The 24,168-nt window shown below is 54.0% G+C and overlaps 1 protein-coding gene and 1 long non-coding RNA gene across 5 annotated transcripts in view; one reads left to right on the top strand and one right to left on the bottom strand.

Moving 5' to 3' along the window:
• Positions 1 to 4,565, bottom strand: part of LOC131488463 (uncharacterized) — an 80,186-nt gene extending 75,621 nt beyond the window's left edge. For all 4 annotated transcript variants that reach the window (XR_009250222.1, XR_009250223.1, XR_009250220.1 and 1 more), the window contains exon 1: positions 4,306 to 4,565. This is a non-coding gene — a long non-coding RNA (uncharacterized LOC131488463). The remainder of the gene's footprint in view (positions 1 to 4,305) is intronic.
• A 1,283-nt stretch (positions 4,566 to 5,848) lies between these two features.
• Positions 5,849 to 24,168, top strand: part of DGAT2 (diacylglycerol O-acyltransferase 2) — a 32,508-nt gene continuing 14,188 nt past the window's right edge. The window contains exons 1-2 of the mRNA XM_058690362.1: positions 5,849 to 6,100; positions 21,014 to 21,142. Of these exons, the coding sequence (XP_058546345.1) occupies positions 6,061 to 6,100; positions 21,014 to 21,142 (169 nt within the window). The 5' untranslated portion in view covers positions 5,849 to 6,060. The remainder of the gene's footprint in view (positions 6,101 to 21,013; positions 21,143 to 24,168) is intronic.

The following is a 24,168-nucleotide window of genomic DNA, read 5'->3' as shown; positions in this document are numbered from 1 at the left end:
TGTTGACCTGATAATTGGCCAGGAGTTTTCAGCTATTATAGAGCCTAGGCTCTGGAATCAGACTACCTGAGTTAAAATTTTTTTTTTTTAATGTTTATTTATTTCTGAGAGAGAGACAGACAGAGTATGAGCTGGGGAAGGGCAGATAGAGAGGGAAACACAGAGTCTGAAGCAGGTTCCAGGCTCTGAGCTGTCAGCACAGAGCCCAATGCAGGGCTCGAACCCACGAACTGCGAGATCATGACCTGAGCTAAAGTCGGACGTTTAACCGACTGAGCCACCCAGGCACCCCTAGACTACCTGAGTTTCAATCCTGGTTCTGCCACTCATTAGCTGTGTGACCCTGGACAAAAATTTTTTTAACGCCTTTGTGTCTAAATTTCTTCATCTGTAAAATGGGGCTAATTATAGTAGTATTTCCTCCATAGGGCTGTCATGAGTGTTAAACAAATCCACACAGGTAAAGTAGCTAGAATAGTAGCTGGCAGGTAGTAAATGCTCATTAAAGTTTAGCACCGGTTACTGCCTGTTATGGTTCATGACACCTGCTGTTTCTCCTTTTAGAAAAATCAAAACTGTTCGAGCTGCCCTCCAGTCTCCCAGTGCTTCTCCAGCTGAACACTATCGTCACACAATATTTCTGGTCTCCTTTGACTGGGCCTCTGCACCTTCCAGAATCCTTGCTCTCATTGTGGTTTTCCGTTGAGAGCTTTGGTTCATGCTGAGATGCTCGTCTTTTCTAGTGTCCTCTGGTCTCACTGGTTTCTCTGGGCATCTTACTCTCCCCTCCTCCATTATCTTTGTTCATACGTTCTAGGACAGTTGCCACACTTCCAGGTGAACCTGTCCTCCTGATTCTTATTGTTGATCATAATACTTCTATGGATAACAACATCTGTCAAATACTGCAAATCCTGTCAAATGCCAGGCCCTGTGCTGGGCACTTTCCATTCATTACTTTAGTCCTTGCAATCCTAGGAAGGAGGTACTTCTATTCCCATTTGGATGGAGCACAGGGAAACTGGGGTTCAAACCCCATGAGCAACATTAGCAGTCGGCAAGGTCAGGGCTTATTCAGGCTGGGGCTTGGGGCAGAGGCTAGGTGCATATGGATTAGGAGAAGTGACTTGTCCACAAATACTTATTATAATTATTATAAAAATGATCCATTAACAGATCTGTCCTGAGCCCCTGCTCGGTGAGATGGATGTGACCGGCTCTCTAGGGCCTGGCACTTTGCTTCTGGCGTGGGGAACATGGGCCTCACCATCCCTGGTCCCAGCACTCACTATGCCACACTGAGAGAGCTTCCAGCTGTGTCCCCAGAGCCCTGGAGACTGGGGTGCAGAGGCTGCCTGAGTAAGAGGCTGACCATGTGGAGTCCTGGGGCCACTCCTGCCAAACCAGAGTGGCCCCCGTCATCTGTGCCCGTACCTCACAGGCTTCTGAACAAGGCTGGATTTGAAGAAGGAGTGTTACTGCTAAAGAAAGCTGGGGAAACAGCTGCTGAATAGTAACGGTCTTTTTAAAAACATAATGGAGATATAACATTAGTTTCAGGTGTACAAGATGATTCAATAGATGTGTATATTGCACAATGATCACCACAGTAAGTCTAGTTAACATCCATCATCACACATGGTAATTGTTTTTATAACATGTCTGCTTCTTCAGTCAGAATGCAGTTTCCTGGAGATCAGGGGCTGCACCCCCAGCCCAGCACAGGGCTAGGAGGGTTTCAGGAAGGGGAGGCAGATGCAGGGGGCAGACAGAATGCATGAGGAGCTCTCTGGGCAACATGAGGTTTGCCCTCTTTCCCTGCAGGGGAACGGTCTTAGGAGAAATTGAGTAAGAAACTTGCAGACAGAATGATGCAAGGAGAACTTTCGGTACATATTGCAACAGAGTATTCTAAAATGGGGCCGGGGCTGTTCTGCTGGCCTGTTCCCAAGGGTCTCAGCCCTGCTTCTCTCCAGCTGGTCAGGCCTGTCACACAAGATAGGGCCAAAGGCTACTAACCAGTCCCTCACCATCCTCTGCCCGCCACCCCCCCTCCCTCCCCCCCCCCCCCCACGCCATGCCTGGTCTTAGAGCTGGGAGGGTTGAAACCTGAAGTCATCTTCAATCATCCCTTTGTGCCTTCTGCCCTATGTCCATGTCACCAAATCCTAGAGATTCTAAGGCAGCAGCATTTCACCAACTTTCCGTTCTTACCTTTGGCCCTGCTATCACTCTGGTGCAGGCTGTGTCATACTCATTGTCCCCCATCTTTCCTTTCCTTCTCTTCTTCCTTCCTTTCTTGCTATCTAGTATTACCCAAATCCCTTCTGTGGACCAGGCCCAGCGTTGGGCACTGGGTCACAGAGAGCCCTCTGATTCCACCTTTGCCCTCAAGTAGCCTCTCCTGCGCAAATCAGGTGTGTAAATATCAAGGGTACAGGTGCTCTGAAAGAGAGAAGCCAGGGGTCTGATGGGGACACAGAGCTGAGAAAGGGTCCTCTGAGGGCCATGTGTTACACACCTTCCATTTACCCTCCCAGACCCACTCTCTACCTTCATCCTGCACATTTCCTGAATTCTCTGTATGGACTGCATCATCGGGCTCCCTTACCCTCTGGCTAGTGGGAAGCCGGGCACAAGACTAGAGGGAGGGACAGAGGGTGACTCTGCCAGGTCACCAGGGTTTGTCTGTGCCCCTTCAATGAAGGCCGGGGCTTCTATCAGGTGGCCCTCTCTACCCAGCTCTCACTCTGCCTGGCTTCCTCTCTTTGGACCTTCAGGCCACATGTCCCTACTGTGTTACTAGCCTTGGGGTACTGTGTCAACCCTTGAGCTTAGCAGTACACCCTGCTGACATTGTTGCAAAGTTTCTGTATTAAAATTTCCTCAAGTTACCCAAGTACAGATAGGCTGTCTCCTGCAGGGACCCTGCTTAACACAGGCCATAGGTAAAAAGGAAGGATGCCACGGAGGTGACAGCTGAAAGTGTTCTTGTTTGGACAATTATCTTTCTAGAGCACAAAACTGACCATTTGTCACCCCTGCTAAAACCCTTTATGGCTCTGCATTGCTCTGAGGATAAAGTCCAGACTCCTGAGCCTGGCACCCAATACTGTATACCATCTGGCTCTGGATAACCAAGCAGCATGTGGTGAAGTCACTCAGAAGGACATTTGGGGGCTTGAAAGGGGAATGAAGCAGTCCCAGGAGGGCTGCAGCCCTGCCACAAAGCCGCCCTGCCAGGCAAATTCCTGGATGAGGAAGGAGGAGGTGGGTGAGTTTCTGGACCACAGGACCATGTCAGGCTCTCCTCGTCCACTCTCCAAGGGAGCTGAGCACTGGGAATGAGTTTGACCCGGACAAACCGTAGCCTCGGTCATGAGAACTGGTTCAAATCCCAGCCCCAACACTGACATCTGGCAAACTCTTCGATTCTCTGAGCTTCGGTTTTCCTGACTGTGCAAGGGGAAGAATCTCACAGGGCTGCGGGGGGGGGGGGGGGGGGGGCAGTGTAAAGAAGGTAATAAATGGGAATTTGCTTCTGTCAAGTAGTTCCAGTGTCTGGGCGGTCCCTCTTCCCAGTCTTCATGTGTTAGGGAAAGCACACGGGCTCTGAGGTTCAGGAAGGCTTGAATAGAAATCCCAGCTTAATACTACTTCCTCACTTTGTGATCCTGGACAAATCACTTTAACTCTCTGTACCTCATTTGCAAACGGGGGTGATAAGCACCCCTTGCAGGGCAGCTGTGAGGATTGGGTAAGTGCACACAGGCCATGCAGGGCCTGGCATGGAGCAGGTGCTTGGTAAATGTTTTTTTTTTGGTTGGGTTTTATTTGGCTTTTGCCTTTTGCCCTGTGCCTCCCTTAGGGGAAGTGTCCCCTGGGCCTTGCAGGCTGGCTGTGTGCAGTGGAAGGGTGAAGGTTGCTGTCACTGGAAGGAGTCTCTGACATGCAAGTGTCTAACCCCCCACAAGCTACAAAGCTGCACCCAGAATTCCCAATGGCAACACAACACTGGTGACTGAGCGGGGCGGGCTTGAATGTGCCACCTTTGGTGAAGCCCACCCTGGTCAAGTCCTGCTTGGCAGCTTGACTTGGCCTCTCTATCCCTGGTTTGGCCAAAGCACCCATGGGCTTGGATAGGGAGAAGATAAAGGAAAAGGGACTCAGGTCCCAGGGCCATCCTGCTCACATACCTGCAGGAGGAGCAAGGCAGACCATTCCAGACAGGAATGTAAGGATGTTGGGATGTGTGGGGATGGGGCCAGGAGAAGTCAGTGCCCGGTGTGGGTCCCCCATGCTCACCTCATGCAGGAGACAACGGTCCCAGGACAAAGAAAACTGCCAAGAAACTTCCTCCCTGGACTACTCCAATTCTGGGTCTGGTTTTCCATCCAAAACCAGTCTGGACGAAGCTGCTTAAGTAGCAGGGATGGGTGAGCAGCTGGGGCCAACAGGAGGGAGTCCTCACTCTGTGAGTTGGCTCAGAAGCAAAGAGGCTGCCCCTCTCAGCTGCTAGACTTGCCTCTGTATCCTCTGCTGGATGGCCCAGCAATTTGGATGGCCCAAATTGGAGACACGTTTTATTGCCCTATTCCCCAACCCCCATCTGCACACCACCAGCCCACCTCCAATCTAATCAAGGTGCCCTGCTCTTCACACCCCTCTTTGGTCCATGCCCCACAGGATGAAGTCCAAGTTTCTTGGCCGGATTACAAGGCCCTTCAGATCTGGCCCCTGTCTACCTCTCCAGCCTCATCTCCTACTCCTCCCCGACCTGCATCTCTCTTCCAGCCACACCAGGGCACTCAGGGTTCCCATCTCCAGGCCTTTCCCCGTGCTGTGGCCTCTGCCCAAATGCCCTTCTCCTTCCTCTCAGCCTGGCAGAAACGTGCTGATCATTTCCGGTCCAGAAGCCCAGGGGCAATGTTGTCTCCTCTCAACCTTCCTAGTTTAAGACATTCCCTCTGTCTCTCTTCCTTGCCCCGACAGACTCCATCTACAAAACTACTCATCGATGGGCAATGAAAATAATTTTGGAACATGTGTCTGGCACTATGCTAGGCTTTTTTTTTTTTTTTTTTTGTACCTTACCTCGTTTAGTTCTCAAAGCATTTCACAAAAATAATTATTGTTCTCACTTGACAGATACGGAAACTGAGGTCCACGGAGGGCAGGGCCAGAACCAGACTGAAACTGCAGTGCGCTCACCTCTCCGGGAAGTGCATCCAACCCCAGCCGAGGTGGGGGGTGGGGGGGTCCTCTCTCCTCGGGGTCCTGTGCCTGCAACTGCCGTCAGCACCTGTGAGTGGCTGTTTCAGGCGCCCCCGACCCCGACCCTTCACCAACGTGACATGCCACGGCCCCGGGCAGGGACCGGGCGGGCTGGGCTGGGTCCCCAGCACCCCGCAGTGTACAGACGCTCCGTGGTGTGTCTTGATAACCAGATGGAAAGATAGAGGCCGCTTGGGTGGCTTGGGAGCCCGGGCCTAACCTAACGAATCCCGGCACCAGCGACGCGAGGCGGGACCTTAGCATCTTAGCCAAGCGCAGGCCCGGCCTCGGGCAGGCACCACCCGCTAAGGCGCTCGGCGGGCTGCACGAGCTCGGCGTCCGGGCCCAGCAGCCGCGGGTGCCCGGGGGACGGCGGCGGAGGGAGCCGGGAGCGGCAGCACGGCGGGGGCGCGCGTCCCGCGAAAGCCCCGGAGCCCGCGCCCTCCCGCGCCCTCCCGCGCCGCCGCGCGCTCCCGCTCCCGGAGGACGAAGGGCGGGCCGGGAGGAACGGCAGGCCCCGCCCCAGCCCGCGTCGGGCCGCCCCCGTTGTGAGGTGATAAAGCGCCGCGCTCCGAGCGCCGAGCGCAGTGGCCGCCACCGACGGCCCGCTTTCGGCAGCTGCTCGGGCCGCGACGGGCGGTGCGCCCCCAGCTCCCCGCGTCGGCGCGGTCCCCCGGCCGGCCCCCCGAGCTCGGCGCGAAGCCCTGGCCCCGGAGGCCGGGGCATGGGCCAGGGGCGTAGGGCGAGCCGGCTTCCCGCGGGGCCGTGAGCTGCAGCGGCTTCAGCATGAAGACCCTCATAGCCGCCTACTCCGGGGTCCTGCGAGGTGAGCGGGGCCGCCGGTGGGACAGGGGTCTGGGAGACAAGCCGTCGCCGCCCCGGGGGTCTGCAGGGCCTCGGCGGCTTCCATCCCGGGCTGGGAAGCTGCACGCGGGTTTTCGGGAAAGGATGTGACGAGGGCTGGGAGGCAGGCAGGAGTGTGTTCTTATAACGAGGGCACCTTGCTGGAGGACTGGCCAGTGTGCGGGTTGAGGTCCCGACCCCTTTTCTCTTTTCTTTTCCAAAGCTTGCCCCTCCCAGCAGCGCACCTAGGTCGGGGAAGAAGGAAGGATCCCGGTGACCTAGTCAGATGCAGGCGGCATGGTAGTCTGAGTTCATTCTTCACTCTGGCACTTACCAAGTTTTGAAACCCCTGTTACATCACTTTCCACCCCCCACCCCCACCCTCAGCTTGTGTTCCCCATCTGTGAGATGAGGTTGATATTTAACAACTCCTCCCCAACCCCCAGCACTGTCGGTGGCCCCTGCGAGTTCCCTCCCCTCTCTCCTCACCGGGTGGAGCATGCTATGAGAGACTGGATGGGGCCGAGTGGCAAGGTTTTGCAATCTTCTGAAATAGCCACCAGACTGGGAACATGCCTGGCTGGGACAGGTGTGCCCACACTGTCCTCTGCCCTACTCCCATCCTCCAGCCAGTCTCAGGAGCCCACTCAGCAGCGACTGAGCCTGGCACCCTGAGAAGGTGGGGTGGGGGACCCTGGGTACCCTCCATGTGGCCCATGTTCCTGTTCCACCAGTGTGGAGCTGAGGCCCTTGGTGAATATGTATATTCACTTATAGCTGGAGAAATTGATGGGAAAAGATATACCTTCGGGAGGTTTCCTTAACAGATGCCTTGGCCAAGAGGGACTCTGGGAAGTGATCACTGCTGTCCTAGGTCTGTGTGTTTTGAAGTTTCCCTCCCTCCGCCTAAAGCTTTAATCTGTTTGCTGAACCTCTCCTACTTAGCGTTTTTTTTTCCCCTTCGGTAACTGACAATCACCTACCCTACCCACCTTCGTTACGAAAATAAAACTTACTAGTTATTGGGATTTTGAAAACTAGAGAAAAATGGGAACAAACTAACAATGGCTGGCCAATCAACTATCCAAAAATGGCTTCCTATTGCTCTTTGAGTATATTCCTTTATGATTTTATTTATACACATTATATAAAGTTGAGGGCATCCTGCAGATATAGTTCTAAATCCTATTTTCTCTGAGTAGTTCCTCTGTTCCTCAGAATCACTTATAATCTTCTAGTAGCTGCAAAGTAACCCACCCTGGCACTGCATCACGGTTTAACTATGTCCTGGGCATTGGCATTGCCCTTGGAAAGGTACTGAGCTGCTTGCTGTTTCCATTTTGGGGGCAAGCAGCCTGCTCCGTGCATCCGGCCCAATAGCCTATGACAGCCTCTTCTCTCACTTAAGAGTGCTTTTCTGGGGCACCTGGGTGGCTCAGTCGGTTAAGCGTCCGACTTCAACTCAGGTCACGATCTGATCTTGCGGTCTGTGAGTTCGAGCCCCGCGTCGGGCTCTGTGCTGACAGCTCAGAGCCTGGAGCCTGCTTCGGATTCTGTGTCTCCCTCTCTCTCTGACCCTCCCCCGTTCATGCTCTGTCTCTCTCTGTCTCAAAAATAAATAAACGTTTAAAAATGTTTTTTTTTTTTTTTAAAAAGAGTGCTTTTCTGTTCACTGTGCCCTTTGATGCCCATGTCAGGGGAAGGAAGGGACTTACCCATGTTCATGCTTTTAAAAACGCTTTTGTCTGCAGGGGATGGGATAAGGATGCTCTCTAGGGTAGTCCTTCCCAGAGATCCCCTTCCCTCGCTTCTGCTGTCCACTGGCTGTGAGCTGCATCCTTCTAGGAGTTGTTGACTCTCATGTTTTTGACCTAGCACCTGTACTTCAGGAGGACTTGTAGTCAATAAAAGTGACCAACTCATTTAATATCCCCATGTTGTTTTCAGATCTTTACAACTTGTTCCCCCCCCCCCACTCCCTTTTTTTTAACTGGCTGCAAGGAGAATTCCATCATGGGATGTAGCAAGGGCTGGTATGAAATGCAAACCAGTCACGTGGTAGCTCTCTGGACCTGCTTTGGTGAAAGGCTGGGTGGGGTAGGGGAGGGTGCTGAAGCAAATGCTATGTTATCTGGGCATCTTCATTAGATGGCTTTCTACATCCTTGGTCTTGGAAGACACTCCCCAGTTTGCCTCTCTGGATAAGTTGCCACCATTGTGAGGTGGCGAACACCTTGTCAGTGGTGATATTCAAGGAGAGACCATGGATTCTGTGAAAGGAAGTCCTGCCTTGGGTGAGAGATTGAAGTCGATACCTTGGTAACTAGTTTGTTGGCCAAAAGAGAAAGCCAGCTGTGGGAGCATGGGTAGGTGGGTGTCTGTTGGGGGAGGCGGGAGTCTGTGTTGGTGATTTCTAATCTCTGAAGGACTATCCTGTGCCTGGGGTGGAGGCTGAGTTAGTCACATGTGCATTCCTGCCTTTGCCCCTGGACCAGAGGCTCTTCGGGACAGAACCCGCGGGCACTGCCTATATCCTCAGGGTTTAGCACAGGACCCAGCACAAAATCGTGGCAACTCCAGTAAAATTCTGAGCTGATTTGTTTGTTCGATGTGCCTCCAAAAAGCAAGACCAGGAACAGGGGTAGGATTACAGGGGGCAGGTTCTGATGTGATGGAGGAATCCTTTCTAATAGCTGTTGAGGACTGTAAAAGACTTGGTGTGGGTAAGGATCGAACTCCCCATTACCGGGGGTATACAAGCAGGAGCTCGGTAGGGAGTGAAACTAGGAGGTTAGGTTGTTGGCTAATTCTGGAACTGAGGGTTGACAGTCCCCTAACCCAGTCCTGAATCATAGGAGAAGAACGGCACTCTCCTGTTCCCCTCTCCCCCGGTTCTTTGTAGATGTCTTTCTCCCCTGTACCACTTCCCTAACAGCACAGAGGCCACTTTGGGGGCCCTCTGTGCTGCCAAGGGCTCTTGTGTGCTGGGAAAGGAGGGCCAAGAGTGATATTTTCTTGGCAGGTTGAGTGACTCAGTAGCCAGTGTGGAAATCCTGCTCCACCTCCATCCTCCCACCTCAAATTCAGCAGCAAATACTTGAGTCATAAAATCAAAGCTATCTGTTCATGCTGGGTCTGGCCCAGCCTTCAAGTTACCTGTGGGATACTGAGGGCCCCAGAGAAAAGGGACTGGTTCAGAGTTTTTAAAGCGAGGCCTGGAATCTAGATGCATCTTCCAGTCTGTGATTTGCCTCCTTAACCAAGAGAGAGGTGGTGAGGGGCTGAGCACAGGGTTCTGGCTATTGAAGACCCTCAGCAGCTTCCTGAAGGAGTAAAAGTTGCTCCCAGTCTCCATGATGGGGTGGTAGATCCCCTCTTCCCAAGCTTTTGGAGGAAACACTCCCAGCTGCCCTGATGGATAGAGACATCACAGGCCCCCAGAGCTCTGATGATCTGCCAGTTGCCCCTCATCATACATCAAACCTTCAAAACTCTTCCATGAGGTCATGAAGCCCCCACCACCTTACAACATCATCTCCTGCCATGCTGTGCTCCAGAACTGCCAGTGGTCTTCCTGTTCCTCCAGCATTCCCACTAGTTCTGTCCTACCGCAGGCCCTTTGCACGTGCTGCCCTTCTGCTCAGATCTTTGCATGGCTGCTTCAGATCCTTTAGTCTCCTCTCAGAGACCTTTTCTGACCATGCCATGTGTAAAACTGCCCCCTAGTTCCCACAACTTGTTTTATTGTTTATAGCCCTTATCGTTACCTAAATTATCGTGTGTCCTTATCTGTTTAGGTAATTGTCTCCCCCATAAGGTTGTCAGCCCCTCCGGAACAGGGACCTTGTCTTTGTCAGTATTGTGTCCCTTGCATTTAGTACCGTGTATGTAGTAGGTGCTCAGTAAATATTTGTTCAATGAGTGAATCATTAATGGAACCTCCGCCCTCCTGAGAGCTGCCCTGTTCCTCTTGGGAGGAAGCCCTGCTTTTAACTTCAGTGTGATTCCTCAGTTCTTCTTCCAGCTGCTTCTGTGCCTGCTGGGTGCTGGGGCTGCAGCTGTTCCCTGCTGTGGAGATACCCTCAGTCTCATGAGGAGCTGGCTCCAGGGAGGAGTGCCAAGTGGGGGGACCTGGGCTCCTCATGGTCCCCCTTTTCATTTCCAGAGCCTTAGAAGCCAGAGGTCCAGGATGCCAGCCCTAGCTCCCCTCTGGAATATGGCTGGATGGCTCACTCACCCTCTGGGGATCTCACTACCCCTTACGGAAAATAGCATCAAAAATCTCAAGCACTCAAGAGTGTGAGGGTTTGAGTGAACATGAGCAGAAAGTCCTTTGCAAAGCAGCTCGTAACGAACTCCAGTTCATCCTTGTCATTCATCCTGTGTGACATACACAGCAGGCTCCCTCCACTGGAGAGTGGCACCTTCCCTGCTCTGATGCATCCAGGAGGGCTGTGCCATGGTGGGGACTTGGGGTGTGGACCTTTCGGTTTACTGATGGAATGCCTTCTGTGTGTCAGGCTCTGTACTACGCACGGGTCGGTCTGTCCTGGTCCCTGCCTTTGATGGGGATGTACACAAGATGACAGTGCACCGTGACGCACACAGTGATGGGGAAGGAGGCATGGGGAACTGTGGAGGCCTGATGGTGAGGGCGGGGCAGCTAAACCATCTTGGGTCAGCGAAGGCTTTCTAGAAGAGGTAACATTTAGTCTGGATATTGAAAGATGAAAAGGCATTAGCGAGGCAGGCCAGAGCATTCAGGTACAGGGAACAGCATAAACGGAAGCATGAGATATGGGTGGGATGGGCAGTTTGACTGCAGCGCCTCTGACTAGTGAACATGGGCTGAGGCCCTGGTGCACCGAGAGGCAGAGACAAGGGAGACAGAGGATGCTGTGTCCAGGCCCCGGGTGGCTCGTCTGTAACCACCCGGGGGGAAGATTTGAGAGCTCCTGGGAAAGGTGTGCTCAGAGCTTCTTGGCCTCTGGCACTTCTCGGGTCTCCTGGGTATGCAATGCTGCCGGCAGAGCTGAGGGCCTGGGGTCTGCCACTGAACTGCTCTGCAGCCTCAAGAAGCCACTGCCCCTTCCTGACTCTCAGTCTCCTCATCTATGAAATGGGCAGAAGCATAATAAGAGTAGCTACCCAGGTTGTGGTGTGCAGATCCAAGGAAGCCGAACCCACAAACCCTTTGGGCAAATCAACAGAAGGGGGAAACATGAATTCCTTTTATCATTAGAGCAGATTTAAGCATCCTGAGTACAGGGCCAGGAGCCTAACTCTGCATCCGCTTCCCACGTGACCTTGGCAAGACCCTGCCCTCTTGGGACGTCAGGCTCCTTATCTGTACAGTGAGGAAAGCTAGATGAGCCATTCTCCTTGGATTTATTCCAGCTCTGCTGCAAAAATATGGTTTCAATCCTGCCCCTGACTGCTGGGGGACCCTGGGGCTCAACCTCCTCCCCATTCCCATTCTCTATTTGTCTTTGTGAAAGTGGGCCCGTGTCTGCCCGGGGCCCAAGTGAGGCCCCAGAGGAGCCCGGCTCCCCATACTTGCTCATGGATTATGATAGGGGCCTATTTGGAGACTTCTGGGTGACATACCTAAAAGGCAGTGGTATTGCCATGGCAACCCCTCCCACCTCGGTAGCTATTTTTTTTTACTGTGCCAGAATGTGGGGGTGGGGAAAGTGGGCCATTGGGGTCCTCAACAATCACCTCCAGGGTTCCAGTATCTTGGGCCCATGACATCCCAAGAGCCCCACTTTCCTGACCTCACCTCCCAGGACCCTATCCTACTTCATGAAAACCAAATACTTGGAAGTCCAGGCCTCTAGAATAGCCCAAGGAGGGGCTTGTAGTCCCTTTAGGGGATCTTTTGTGGCTAAAAATTCATTAGCAGATTCTAGCAGAGCACAGAAGGCTCAACTTGTCAGGACCTCAGATTTTAGCTAATCCAACCCAAATCCCTAATTTAGGGCCAGGAGGAAAGAGGGAAAGAGGAGGCCCAGGAATCCAGCCCATCTGGATATGGAGGACGCCTCGTCCCCTGCCAAGATCCTACACAGGGGGTCCTGAAGACTGACAAGCAGGAATCCACTGAGCTCATGCAGACTCCTGAGGCCAAGCCAGGGGCTTCCCAGCCCACAAGCCCACCACAGCTGTATGTTGGCCTCCCCTTTGGGCCAATGGGCCCTGCTTTAAGGACACCTAACCCTTAAAGGGGACACTATTAGTCTTTCCAGGAAAGAACCTGGTGAATGGCCAGCTCGTGGCCAAGGGGCCCGGAGGCACCATCTGCAGTTAGCAAAGGGGATGGAAGGGGTGGACAGCAGTGTTCTTGGCCTTGGGGATGGAGCCCAGGACTCCTTGGCCTGGCATTACTGGTCCTTCACGGTTCCCTCTCTACTCTGTCAACTAGACTCATCCACTCACACAGTTGCTTTACTCTAGCCTGGCTGAGCTATTTGCAGTTAATTCCTCCAATTTGTGTTCTCTTCCTTCTAGGCCTTTGCAAATGCCATTTGTAGGACTCCAGCACCTGACGTCCTGACCCTGTACCTCCCTCCTGTCAGCCTGGCTAATGCTTACTCATTTACATGTCACCTGACCCATTACTTCTTCCAGGAAGGCATCTCTGAGAACATCCTCCAGCACAGGTTGCCCCCCCACCCCCAGATTCCCCAGCCCTGACTTACCGTCTGTGCCTGATTGTTCACAGACCTGTCTCCCCAGCCATAGCAGGGGTGTGCTGCCCAGGGGCAGAGCCCAGGCTCCAGCAGGTGCCCAAGAAGCAGAGGAGAAGCAGGGTCTGGCAGCTCCCATCCAGTGTAGTGCCTGGCCTGGTGTGTAAAGGGGGCTTAGAAAGCACCTATTGAATGAATGGTAGTGTTTGGGGGCTCCGTCCTCTCCTGCACTCTGGAACCTGCCACTGCCGCTCCTGCATTTAACTCCAGCCTGTCCAGCTGGAGGAGACCCGTCCCTCCGGATTGCCCAGGAAGCTCTGGTTGATTCTCTGCCATGGCCCAGGTCAGTCAGCTGTGGACAGGGCCTATCTCTGTGCTTGTCCAAGCCCTACTTATTCTTCTCCGTCCCCTCCAGTATCCAGTCATACAGTGAACACCTGGCTGAGCACCGGCTCTGGACCTGACCCCATCGTGGGCACAGGGACCCAGGTGAACAAGATGAGGTCCCTGCCGACAAATGCACACTCTTCCCGATAACAAGAAAGTCTAAGAGTAGTGGCACGGCAGGCTTCCCCAAGGAAGAGTCGGCCAGGAAGGTTGAGGGAAGTCTGAGGTGTCAGCGCTCAGTGCCTGGCAGGTGTCTACCAACACGAGCTGAACGTCTGACCAGACTGGACCCGAGGGTGATAGGACTCTAGCTGGGAGACTGCAGGCAGGGCCAAGGGTGTGGGGAGGCTTCCTGAAAGGAAGGAGTATCTGGCTGAGCACGTGGAGAGGTGTGTTGTGTGCAAGGCTTGCAGGAGCGCAGGCGTGGATGGGGACTCTCAAATCCCCTGGCACGTCCCCCTGGAGCCATGACTGGCCTTCCCATCACCACACTTGTGACTCCGGCCGAAAGGTGCTTGTGGGGGACCACGGAAGAGAACTTGCCTCTGGCCTTAAAGAAGTGGCATCTGTTAGGCACTTGGCCTGGCTTCCTGGACCTCCCTGGGACTAGAAGGGTCTGCCAGGGGTCAGTATGTCCATCTTTCTGCCTCTATGCATTCGCGTACCCAGCTCTTTGAAGTAGTTTGGGGCAACTTCCTCACTGGCCACTTGGCAGCTGATGTCTGAGGGCAGGGCTTAGGTCCAGGTGGGTCTGGCATCCTTGGGGTTGAGGACATGAGCAGGATGATATCCCCCCCATCAAGAGACCCCTAAAGCTGTTCACGTCTCTTGACCTTGCTGGCATCTTCCTAGTGTCCGTCAGAGTGCCAGACACTCTGTCCCTTTTTCGTAAGTTGTTTAGACTCCTCACAACAATCCTGTAGTAAGTAAGGATGACACTGAGTCTCAGACAGGGAAGTGCCTCTCAGGGTCTCAAAGCAGGCGAGAGTCAGAGCTGGGGTTTGAATCCCAAAGTGTGTGGATGCTAACACCTCTGCCTCTAGGCAGGGCAGGGCTTGTTATACCCATTAGACAGGAGAGGAAACTGAGGCTCACTTGATAATTACCTAGCGTTCACGCAGGTCTTTACTTTTTATGAAGCTCTTGCCTACACATTACCTCATTTAATCCTTACAAGAATTTGGCAGGGTGGGTATTAGCCCCACTGTACAGATGAGGAAACTGAGGTTTGCACAGGAAGTGACTCACCAAGGCCACACTTCCTGTAGGTTAGTGGCCACCTTCTCCCGACGCCCAGCCTCTCATCCTCTGCACCTTTTCCAGGCTGGCATGCCCCCTCCCCAAATGCCAGTGTGAAGGTGGCTGGAGGAAGTGGTGTGGGCCGTCCTGAGGCATGACCCACAGCTGTCCCTGTGTGCTCCTGCCTCGCGGAGGCCAGCCTTGCTCAGGGCCTCCTCTCCACAGGTCAGAGGATCCTCTTGTCCCCTCTCTAGCTCTCTAGTTATTTTTCTTCGTAGCTCTCATCCGCGCCTGGCATTACATCACACATTTACGTGTAGGTGTTTTATCTGTCCCTCAGCAGGATTCAAGCCCCTGAACAGGCACGACACTGTCTGCTGTGTTCACTGCTATTTTGCCAGTGCCAGGACAGTGCCTGGCACCTCATAAGTGCCCAGTGCCTCAGGCCTTATCTCAGTCCCCGCCCACCTTCTCCCAGGAGGCCGCTTTTGGCTACTCAAGCCCTTTCCGTCTTCCCTGTTTTCGGCTTCTGTTTTTGGTGCACGTGAACCCCGTTCCTGGGTGGTTAGCCTGCCCTTCATAATTACCTCTGAGCCTTTGGTCCCACAGTTGCCCCCAATCGCAGCACCCACTTTTCCTTCCTTTCACCTCCCAGATCTTGTCTTCAAAGCCCTGTGGAGGCCGTGCTGCCTCCTTGGAGCCTCCTCGGCCAGTACCTCCACTCCGCCCCTCTTCTCATAATACGCAACCTCAGGACCATGCACATCTAGGGAAATTTTGCGCTTGTTCCCACTCTGCTCGATGGTGAAAGCAGTGACAGTAGCTTCCGACAGATCATCCGACAAATGCCAAATGTACCATACGTGCATTTTTCCCCCATTTACTCTTCCCAGCAATCCTGTAAGGTGGGGATCATTCTCCTCATTTTATAGGTGAGAACACTGAAGCTGAGGGAGGCTAGGTGACTTGCCTGAGGTCACAGAGCCATGTGGTATAGAGCTGGCCAAGGGTCCTTTCTCAGATTAAGGGGATTAGAGCTCAGATCCTGCCCCTGCATGTACAAGGGAAGTCCGGGAAGGCCTGGTTTCATCAGCCCGGGCGTGGCCTCCCGGTCACTGTGCTATCAGATGTTGGGCAAGAAGGTGTTCGCACACCCGTTCCCACTGCCACCCCAGCCTGAGCTCTGGGATGGAGGGTGTCTGGCCCCACTGCTGTAGGCAGCTGTGGCTTAGCCCTGGCGGTGGCAGCGTGACCTGTGGGAGCATGTGGGGGTGGAGGTCACATCCCTTGTACAGCCAGCCCATGGGAGGATGTCCCCAGTAGACTCGGGGCCCGGTTTGGGGCCAAGCAGGTGGCCCTCCCTCGGGCAGGGGCGTGTTCCTAAAGTCTGGGTGTGCACTGGCTTGTGTCATGGGGACCAGCCCTCGTTGGCTTGGCCTCATAGGAATGATGAGGGACGCAGAGCCCCAATACCAGCCTCGAGTCCTAGCTCTCCTGTACCCTAACCTCAGGCGACGGGTTTAATGTCTTTTGGCTTTAAGTTGCCTCAGTTTCCGTCTCTGTGAAATGGGGCTTGCCATCCCTGCCTTGCCTGCCTTCCTGGGGAGTGCCGTGGGACACCGAAGCCCCATATAGCTGGGGTGGCTTCCTTGCTGGGTGTAAAAGAACTGCTCTGGGCTTCTCTGGCAGCTCCACTCCCTCTGCCCTCCCCTGATCTAGGAGCAAACGAGCTGTGTACAATAAATGGTGAGATGGATGGTGCCTGCCTTGGAGCAGCTGGTTGAATTAGCTATTGGGAACATTTCTTCACAGGACTCGCGAAGTTAGTCTGTGGCTCGGCTTGTCTCCTTCCATGAGAAAAAAAAAAAAAAGACATGTGGGTAGTGGGTTCTGTTTGCATCACAGGGGGGAACTCACGTTCAGGGAGGGAGAGGGAGGCCCCTGCCCCCTCCCCCCACCGACCTCCACCCTGGCCAAGGTCCTCCTTGAGGGCACTGGGGCCTTCCCGTCAAGCCACTTCCTGTCCACTAGCTCAGACATCCAGGCCTTCAACTGCATCTGCGGCTCGTGGTCTGTTCATTCATGTGTAAACCTCTGTGAGCACCGTCTCTCACCAGGCCCTGCGTAGGACACATGGACGAGTCAGGTGTGAGCCCGGCACCCAGCAGACACTGGCAGAGGAAGCTGGCCAGCAGGACTGGTGCTGAGAGGGCGGGGAGGATGCTTTGTGCTGGAGGAGGCCAGGAGAGGGCGGCGTGGGAGCAGAGTAGACTGAGCTAGATGCTGTCACTCCCTGCCGGCCCCACCCGGGGCTGGAGGACAGTCAGGTTAAGTGTGAAGGTGGCGGTGGTGGTGGCATCTGATTGCACACCAGCTTCCGCCACAGCCCGGCAGAGGAGCTGCTGGCAGCTGGGTGCTGACCCGAGGGTACCCAGCTGAGCTTCACTTCCCATCTGCTGGGCAACTGTACCAAGCCTCTAGGTGGTATCCCCAGGAGTTTGAGCAATTGCAGAGATCGCTCATTTTACAGATGGGGAAACCAACGCCCAGACAGGTAAAGTGACTTGGCCAAGGTAACACAGGAGTCGGTGGCAGAACTGGGACTGAAACCTGGAGGCCTGCTACCCCTTCACTCACTCCACAATATGCCTGCTCCTGGTCTTCCCCTGTGAAGGAAAACAGGTCATTCATTCTCCCCATCCCCCCCCCCCCGCAGCTTTCCCCCCACTTGGTTGTGGGGAGAAGAGAGAAAGAACTCGGGGGGACCTGCAGCATAGGGACAGAATCCAAGCCAAATCCAATTTGCCTGAATTGAGTCCTGCTGTGCCACCCTCTGGCTAAGTGACCTTGGCCCTGTCACTTTTTTATCACCTTCCAAGTGGGAGTGATGATGCCAAGCTCACAGGCCTGGTGAGGAATCCGAGCGCCAGTGGATAGTACTCTGTGGGTCACGTGGGCAGCATGCCTCTCACCCGGCCGTGAAGAGAGGCAGCTGGGGGGCCTGAGGAACAGCCAGATCAGAGACCTGCTCCTCCTCTCACTCAGCAAACCCGTCTCGGTGTTTGCTCTGGGCCAGGCACTGGCAGGTCACTGGGAACCCAGACATGGATCAGACCCAGGCCTGGCCGCATCATGGGAGAATAGATTTGTAATCTGCGGTTAGTACAAGGGGAGGGGCCATGGGACCCAGAGTGAGGACTCCTTTTCTGTCTCTTATTTCTCTGTTCCATGGGCCTCTCCTGACTTCATTCCAGACAGGCTTTCTCCACGGGCAGGGGACAGGTATGATGGCTTCTGACAGTTCCAGGCTTGCATGGGCTTCAGACTTCATAATCCCAGGGAAAGAATGATAACCTCTCTGCAAAGGCTTGGCCATTCTGGGTTTCAAAGGACGAGCTGCCTTATCTCATTGTCAGGGTCTCATCAGGTGGGCAATGCAAAGAGGGGCTTTCTGGGCAGAGGAACAATGGCTTGACGTCTCTTATGTTCATAGGAGGCTTCCACTGGGGCTGGGGTTGAGTGTCATGGGTAGGCCAGGAACAGGTCTGGGTTCTGTGGTCAGCCAGGCTGGGATGGTCTGGCCCAGAGGCAGCTGAGCGGGCCAGGCCTGAGGAAGGAAGGCAGCATCCCCCTGGCCTCCCACTCCGGGTAGCACCTCACTCTGACTTCCACAGAAACACCTGTCACTTCTCAGTGCACTTGGCATTTCCTACTTTGTTGCAGAATGGGCTGTGGGAGATAGTTGGGATAAGACAGGGTGAGAACAGGCTGGGCAGCGTGGAAAAAACTGGCTCTGGCCGCTTGCCTTGGGGCTGGTGTGAGACCCTCTGGTTCCTTCTTTCTGTCTGGTTATTAGGGTGAGGGTCACACACCTTCCAGCACTCTGGCCACATCTAATTGTGAGATGAGCTTAGCAGATGGATTTGGATTAGGCACGAGGAAGAACTTGTCTTTTCAGTTGTTTCAACGGGGGATATGTCACCAGTGGGGAATTACTGTGTGGCCTCTCCCCAAGCAGGACAGCTCCATATGATGAGTGGAACCAGTCGGCTGGCCCTCACCCAGAGCCCTTTCCTTTTTTTTTTTTTTCTTTCAAAGACTGTATTTTTAAGTAACCTCTATACCCAATGTGGGGCTCAAACCCACAACCCTGAGATCAAGAGTTGCATATTCCACCGACTGAGACAGCCAGGCGTCCCAGTGAGCCCTTTCCTTAAGCACTCCTCAAGCTGCTGACCTCAGGGTCCTGTTTGCAGTAGGCATTGGTCCCACGACCATTGCCTTTTATTCCCTGCCCAGCAGAAGGTGGAGGTCCCAGCTCTTTCCCCCACCTCCGCCCCTGCTCCAGACTACCCTACCTGAGACTTTGGACTGAGGATCTTGTTAAAATGCACACTTCGATTTGGCAGATGCAGGCTGGAGCCTAGATTATGCATTTCTAAACAGCACTCAGGCTGCACTTGGACGAGGAAGGTGCCAGAGTATATTCTGTCTTCTCTGCGGCCACAACACCAGGACCCAGACCTTAACTGCCACGGCTTTTGCTTCACTTCATCCAGCACAGCTCAGGAGGCAGAGCCAGCAGCAAAGCCATGACTTGGGAGGCCAGCCCTGGGATCAGGGGTTCAGGCCTGTGGTTGGGCCACACTTCTCTCCCCCATGTATTTACACAGGCCTTTCCCTACTTCTGGACAGGTTTGCCAGGCCCTGAGCATAACCTGTCTCAGATCTGCTGTGTCCCACGTACAAGTACAAGAGCTCTTTGTGCTTGGCACCTGCTGTAGGGGAAAGGGAGACACCATGAGCCAGGAGCAGGAATCCTGGGTTCCAGCCCTGGCTCCACCTCCTACTGCCTGGGTAACCCTGAGCAAGTCAGTGTTCCTCCTCAGTCACCTGAGCGTCCAATGGGGCCCTACTCGTTGACCCCAGGGGGGCCCTCAGGCTCTAGCATGGGTTTTGGGAAAGTGTGAAGGTAGAAAGGGCCCGTGGTGGTAGGGTTTTTATTTAGAGGGCCAAGGAGCATTATGCCAAAGCCTCTGGAATGCCTCTGTGGCCCAGCTTCATTTGCTTTTGTAAGTTCACATACGACCACCTCCATCCCAGTTATGCCGTGGAGTATACAGGGCTACTCAGCACCCATAGGTGCCATGCCCTGGGGATATGGCAAGGAGCCTTGGCGGTCTTGCCTGGGGTCACATAGTGAGTGGAACTGAGGTTTGAATTGGCGTCTGGGTCTTCTGCTGTTCCATGACCCCTTCCTCTGATCCATTAGACCAGGTACAGGAGACAGGACTGGTATGTCTGCCTTGAGGTCTGGTGTTATCTGTGTGTCTCCTAAAAGTCAAAGCAATTGTTAACTCTCAGCAGATGAGGGTTATGTCCCTTTCTAAATTCCGCTGTGACCTTGTTGCTGTCCAGATTTTGAAGAAATGCAAAGGCTTGAGTGTAAGCCCCTAAACCCTCTCCCAGCAGTAGGCCAGGATGAAAAGTCAAGAGACCCTCAAAGACAAGATTGTGACTCAGTGCTTGGGCCTTGCAGAGTGGCTGGTGTGAAGGAATGTTTGACCAGCGCACAGGAAGCACTCAGTGAAGACATATAGAGTGCAGGGTATGCAGTTGGGGCTCAGCAGATGTGGGGGTTTGAAGTGACCCACTTCCTTTGGCCCAGATGCTGAAAGAAGTAGGCTATGGGTGAGGAGCCTCACCCACGCTCTCCCCCAGTTCTGCCTTTCCTGCCATCACCAGGCTTTCTGGTCCTACTGCCTATTAGCCACTGGAGTCCAGGGCATCATCCTGGGGGCACAGCCAAAGAGCCAATTAAGTGGGCACATTTTGGCCTAACTTCTAGGCGTGGCACCTGCTTGGTAGCAAACATAATTACCACCCTCACTATCCCAGGCTTCCTGAAGCTCACTGGCCATGGGGTCCTTTAGGGAAGCAAAAGCTCCTGCTCCGTTCCTCTCTGGGCCCCAAGCTCTGGGCACTGAGATGAAGCCGAAAGTGTAAATCCCTCTGAAGGTGGTAATGGTAGTGGTGGTGTTGGGTGGGGACAAGAGGGCTGGGACTGCTGGAAAAGGGGTCGTGAGGATGAGAGGGGGCAGGGACTGGGGTACTCAAAGTACACTTGGAGAAAAAAAACATTGCAAGTTGGATATTGAACCTCTGTCCTTGGCCTCACAGGCACAGATAGTAAAGATTAAATGTTTGTACTAGGTCCAGATAAAGGATAAGGACAGGAGTTTGATTGGGGTGAAAGGGGGAGGGAAGAGAACTGGAAATTATGGAGAGCTTTCCCCCAGCCTCTTTGGATACTTCATTTGGTCTCCAGAATGACTCCACGAGGGGAACACCATTCCCAATTGGTATCTGTCAAAGCTGGGGCACAGGGAAGTATGCGAACAGCCCGGAATTACAAAGCCACTGGGTGGCAGGGCTAGGATTTGAACCCAGGGCTGTCTGATTTTGTGGCCCATGCTCCTCTCACATGTAGGAAAGTGTGTATGTGGGGGTGGGTTTTGTGTTGGGAACTCTGAGGCTGGAAGAAAGGGTGGCAACAGGCTGACCTGTCCCCTCTGCTACAGGCACTGGTTCCAGCATCCTCTCCGCCCTCCAGGACATCTTCTCCGTCACTTGGCTCAATAGGTCCAAGGTGGAAAAGCAGCTGCAGGTGATCTCGGTGCTACAATGGGTCCTGTCCTTCCTTGTGCTTGGTAAGCCAGGGCTTAGCGGGTGAGGGCAGGCAGGGGCCTCCCCAGCAAAGGTGAGAGCAGGAGCTCTGCTCTGCAGGGGTGAAGGGTAAGAGCATCTCTTGGGTGCCCGATCAAGTGCTCTACCCGTAGGCATGGGTGAGGACTCAGTGAGATGCAGTGGGAGGCGGTGGTACAGTTCCCATTTCCCAGATAGGAAACCCAACTCTCACGTAAGGTAAGTAACTTACCCCAAGTCACAAAAATTTGAATCCACCTCTGTAGGACCCCCAAAGCCTGTGTTTTTCCCACATGCCACACTGCCTACCCACATCCATTTTCCAGTAGGTGTGCAGCTTTGCTTTAGTGTGGTACGGTGCGGGTTTGAGTCGTGACTCTACCACAGGCAAGCTCTGGGACCCGGAGCTCTCTGAAAGTGTTTCCTCTTTGCAAATGTGACAGAAGTGCTGCTGACTCCATGCGTCCTTTGTGGGACTTGAAGACAAGGGATGAGAGCCTGCAGCACAGGGCCTGGTCACGGTGGGCCCCCGTTGTATGGGAGCTGCTGTTGGGATGTGCCCTCAGACCCCCTCCCAGCTGTCGGTACCCTCTGCCCGACACGGTCCCCAGCTACTCCCTCTGGCGCATTTAAAGCCTCTCTCTCTCTCTCTCAGCCCCTCCCCTGGCAGTGCTTTGGCTACTACAGGTCCAGCTTGGTCAAGCACTCGTTCTCTGGCCCTGGGCTGCCAGACCAGGGTCGGGCCGTGGGGGATTGTCTGGGAGGAGGAAAGGGCCCCTGTGCGGGCTAGCCCCTGCTCTCCCAGCAGCCTCGCTTCTTCCCCAGGCTCCTGTGTTCTCAGCATAGTGAGTGGCCTCCCAGCAAGTCAGGGCAGAGTATCACAGAGCACATTCCAGTGCCTGTGGAGAGCCCTTTCGGGCACACCACTCTTTAAGATTGTCCGGGCTGATGGGGTTTATCACGAGTTACGGGGTCAGTGCAAAGCGGCTGTCCTTCCAGGAGGCATGGGGGCCTCTGAGACCACATTTCCAGGGCAGTTCCGTGCTGCCCCTCCCTTCCTTTGGCGGGCAGAGGGATGGGACAGGGTGCTGTTTATCAAGCCCCCACAATGTACCAGGCACTTGATGCGCCTTTCCTTGACTTTCTACTTCACAGGTGAGGAAATGGAAGCTTAGAGGCTCGGTGACTCTCCGAGGCTGTGAAGCCCGTTAAGTGGCACAGTTGGGATCTGGGTAGAAGCCCAGTGCACCCTCCAGGGAGCCCACCTTCCCAGAGAGCTCAGAGTTAGTGGACCTGGTCTGAAATAGCCCCTTTTCACCTTTAGGCCCAAGAGTGGGCTTTAGGGAGAGGACCATGAACCCTCCAAATTAGGTGAAGAATTACATGTGAGAATATGTGTACCTTTTTCTGGGGTGAAGGGCAACTACGGTCCTCAGATTCTTACAGGGACTTTACGAGGTCAACACTGGTCTGGGGAACAGAGCCCATTAAACTGGCTCCCTTAGGGCTCAAACCGCCACCTTGGACTACATTTGGCCACTTATAAGGGTCCTAGAGTAGAGAGCCCAGAGGGGCAGAGCCTTACCCAGAATGAGGAGGAAGTAGTGGGACCAGGACAGGACCCCATGGGCTACAGCCTCCCAGACACCTGCACAGCCTGCTGTAGCAGGTCCCTCTGTCCCCACTCGTGTACCAAGAAGCCCCCACTATCCCCGGCTTAGTGGGTCAGAGCGTGGCTGACGGGGAGCAGAGTGGCAGGTAGAACCCCAGTCCATGCAGCGTGCAACAGGGACTGGCCTCAAGTTGAAGGTTAACAATTGATCAAGTCCAGCATAGCCCGCAAACCGGCCCGGCATCTTCCCAACGCCCTCGTGTAGGTGGGACCCAAGCCCAGTTGGATGGGTAGGTGTGCTGAGCTGCCGCTAATTATTGCCCTGGGCGGCCCGCCACTCCTTCCTGCTCCCACCCAAATCTGCTGGCAGAGGCTCATCCCGTGTTACAGAGGCTGCTCTGGCCCCATCGCCTACCTCTGAACAGAGTGACTCTTTACCATTTTCGTGCAGTGGACTCCTCTGGCCTTGTGGCAAAGGCTATACGACTTCCTCAGCGTGTTTAAATGTGTCATGCAAAGGATAGGGGATTTCAGAGAAAACCAGTGATACTGAAGTGTAAATATGTGTGCATTGAAGAAATCGAATTAGATGTACAGTGACACGTGTGCCTCTCTATTATTACGTTAAATAGAAAGGTCTAGCAGCAGGCTTAATGATTACTACAATTTTTTTTATCGTTATTATAATTCTTAAGTAGTGATGAGAATAAACCATTTTTTAAGATATCTGCCACTGCTGTAGATGGGATACGCAAGCACCTTTGTTCTCTATTGGTGTCACTGCTAATCCTACGGGGGTGTGTTACATGCGTAAATGAAGGAAATACGGACTTTCCCTAAGATATGGGTACAAATTAAAGGTGTTATTTTGTTCCCCATCCGAGGCTATGGATGTCCAGAGGGGACACTTAGCTGTGTATTAAGTGTCCCAGAGGGGACACTTAGCTTAGGTGTGTGTCCCCAGAGGGGACACTTAGCTTCCTTAAAAGCTCTTTTTCACATCGTCTCATGTAACCTTCCCAACACCCTGTGAGAACATTGAGGCTCAAGGAGGGGCCGCACCTGATGAGTGGCGGGGCTAAGGCTTCATGGAAGAGCACGTCCACACTCATCACGGGCCTGCTGCCTCCCTGCCACTGAGCAGTCACAGGCCACCCTGCTCACAGGCCTTGGTGACGAGAGTTTTGAATCACCAGCTTCACCCAGATGTGGGGAGGGGGCGATTGTGAAGGTGGCCGTGGGCCTTCCACGCATGGAGCCAGCAGGGTCTTTAAGTTTACACTTCATGGACCCTGTGATGGGGCTTCTGGCTGCAGCCCTGTAGCCCACGATGGTGAAGCAGGGAGCCTTTTGTTCAGAGGACTGGGGTCAGGCTCTGAGAAAGGAGGCCATTTGGTGGGTTCAGGTCATTTTTTGTTC

Source organism: Neofelis nebulosa, chromosome 10, assembly GCF_028018385.1.
Source record: "Neofelis nebulosa isolate mNeoNeb1 chromosome 10, mNeoNeb1.pri, whole genome shotgun sequence".
Taxonomy (NCBI): Eukaryota; Metazoa; Chordata; class Mammalia; order Carnivora; family Felidae; genus Neofelis; species Neofelis nebulosa.
Note: the sequence above shows the minus strand (reverse complement) of the source record. Positions and strands in the feature narration are given on the sequence as shown.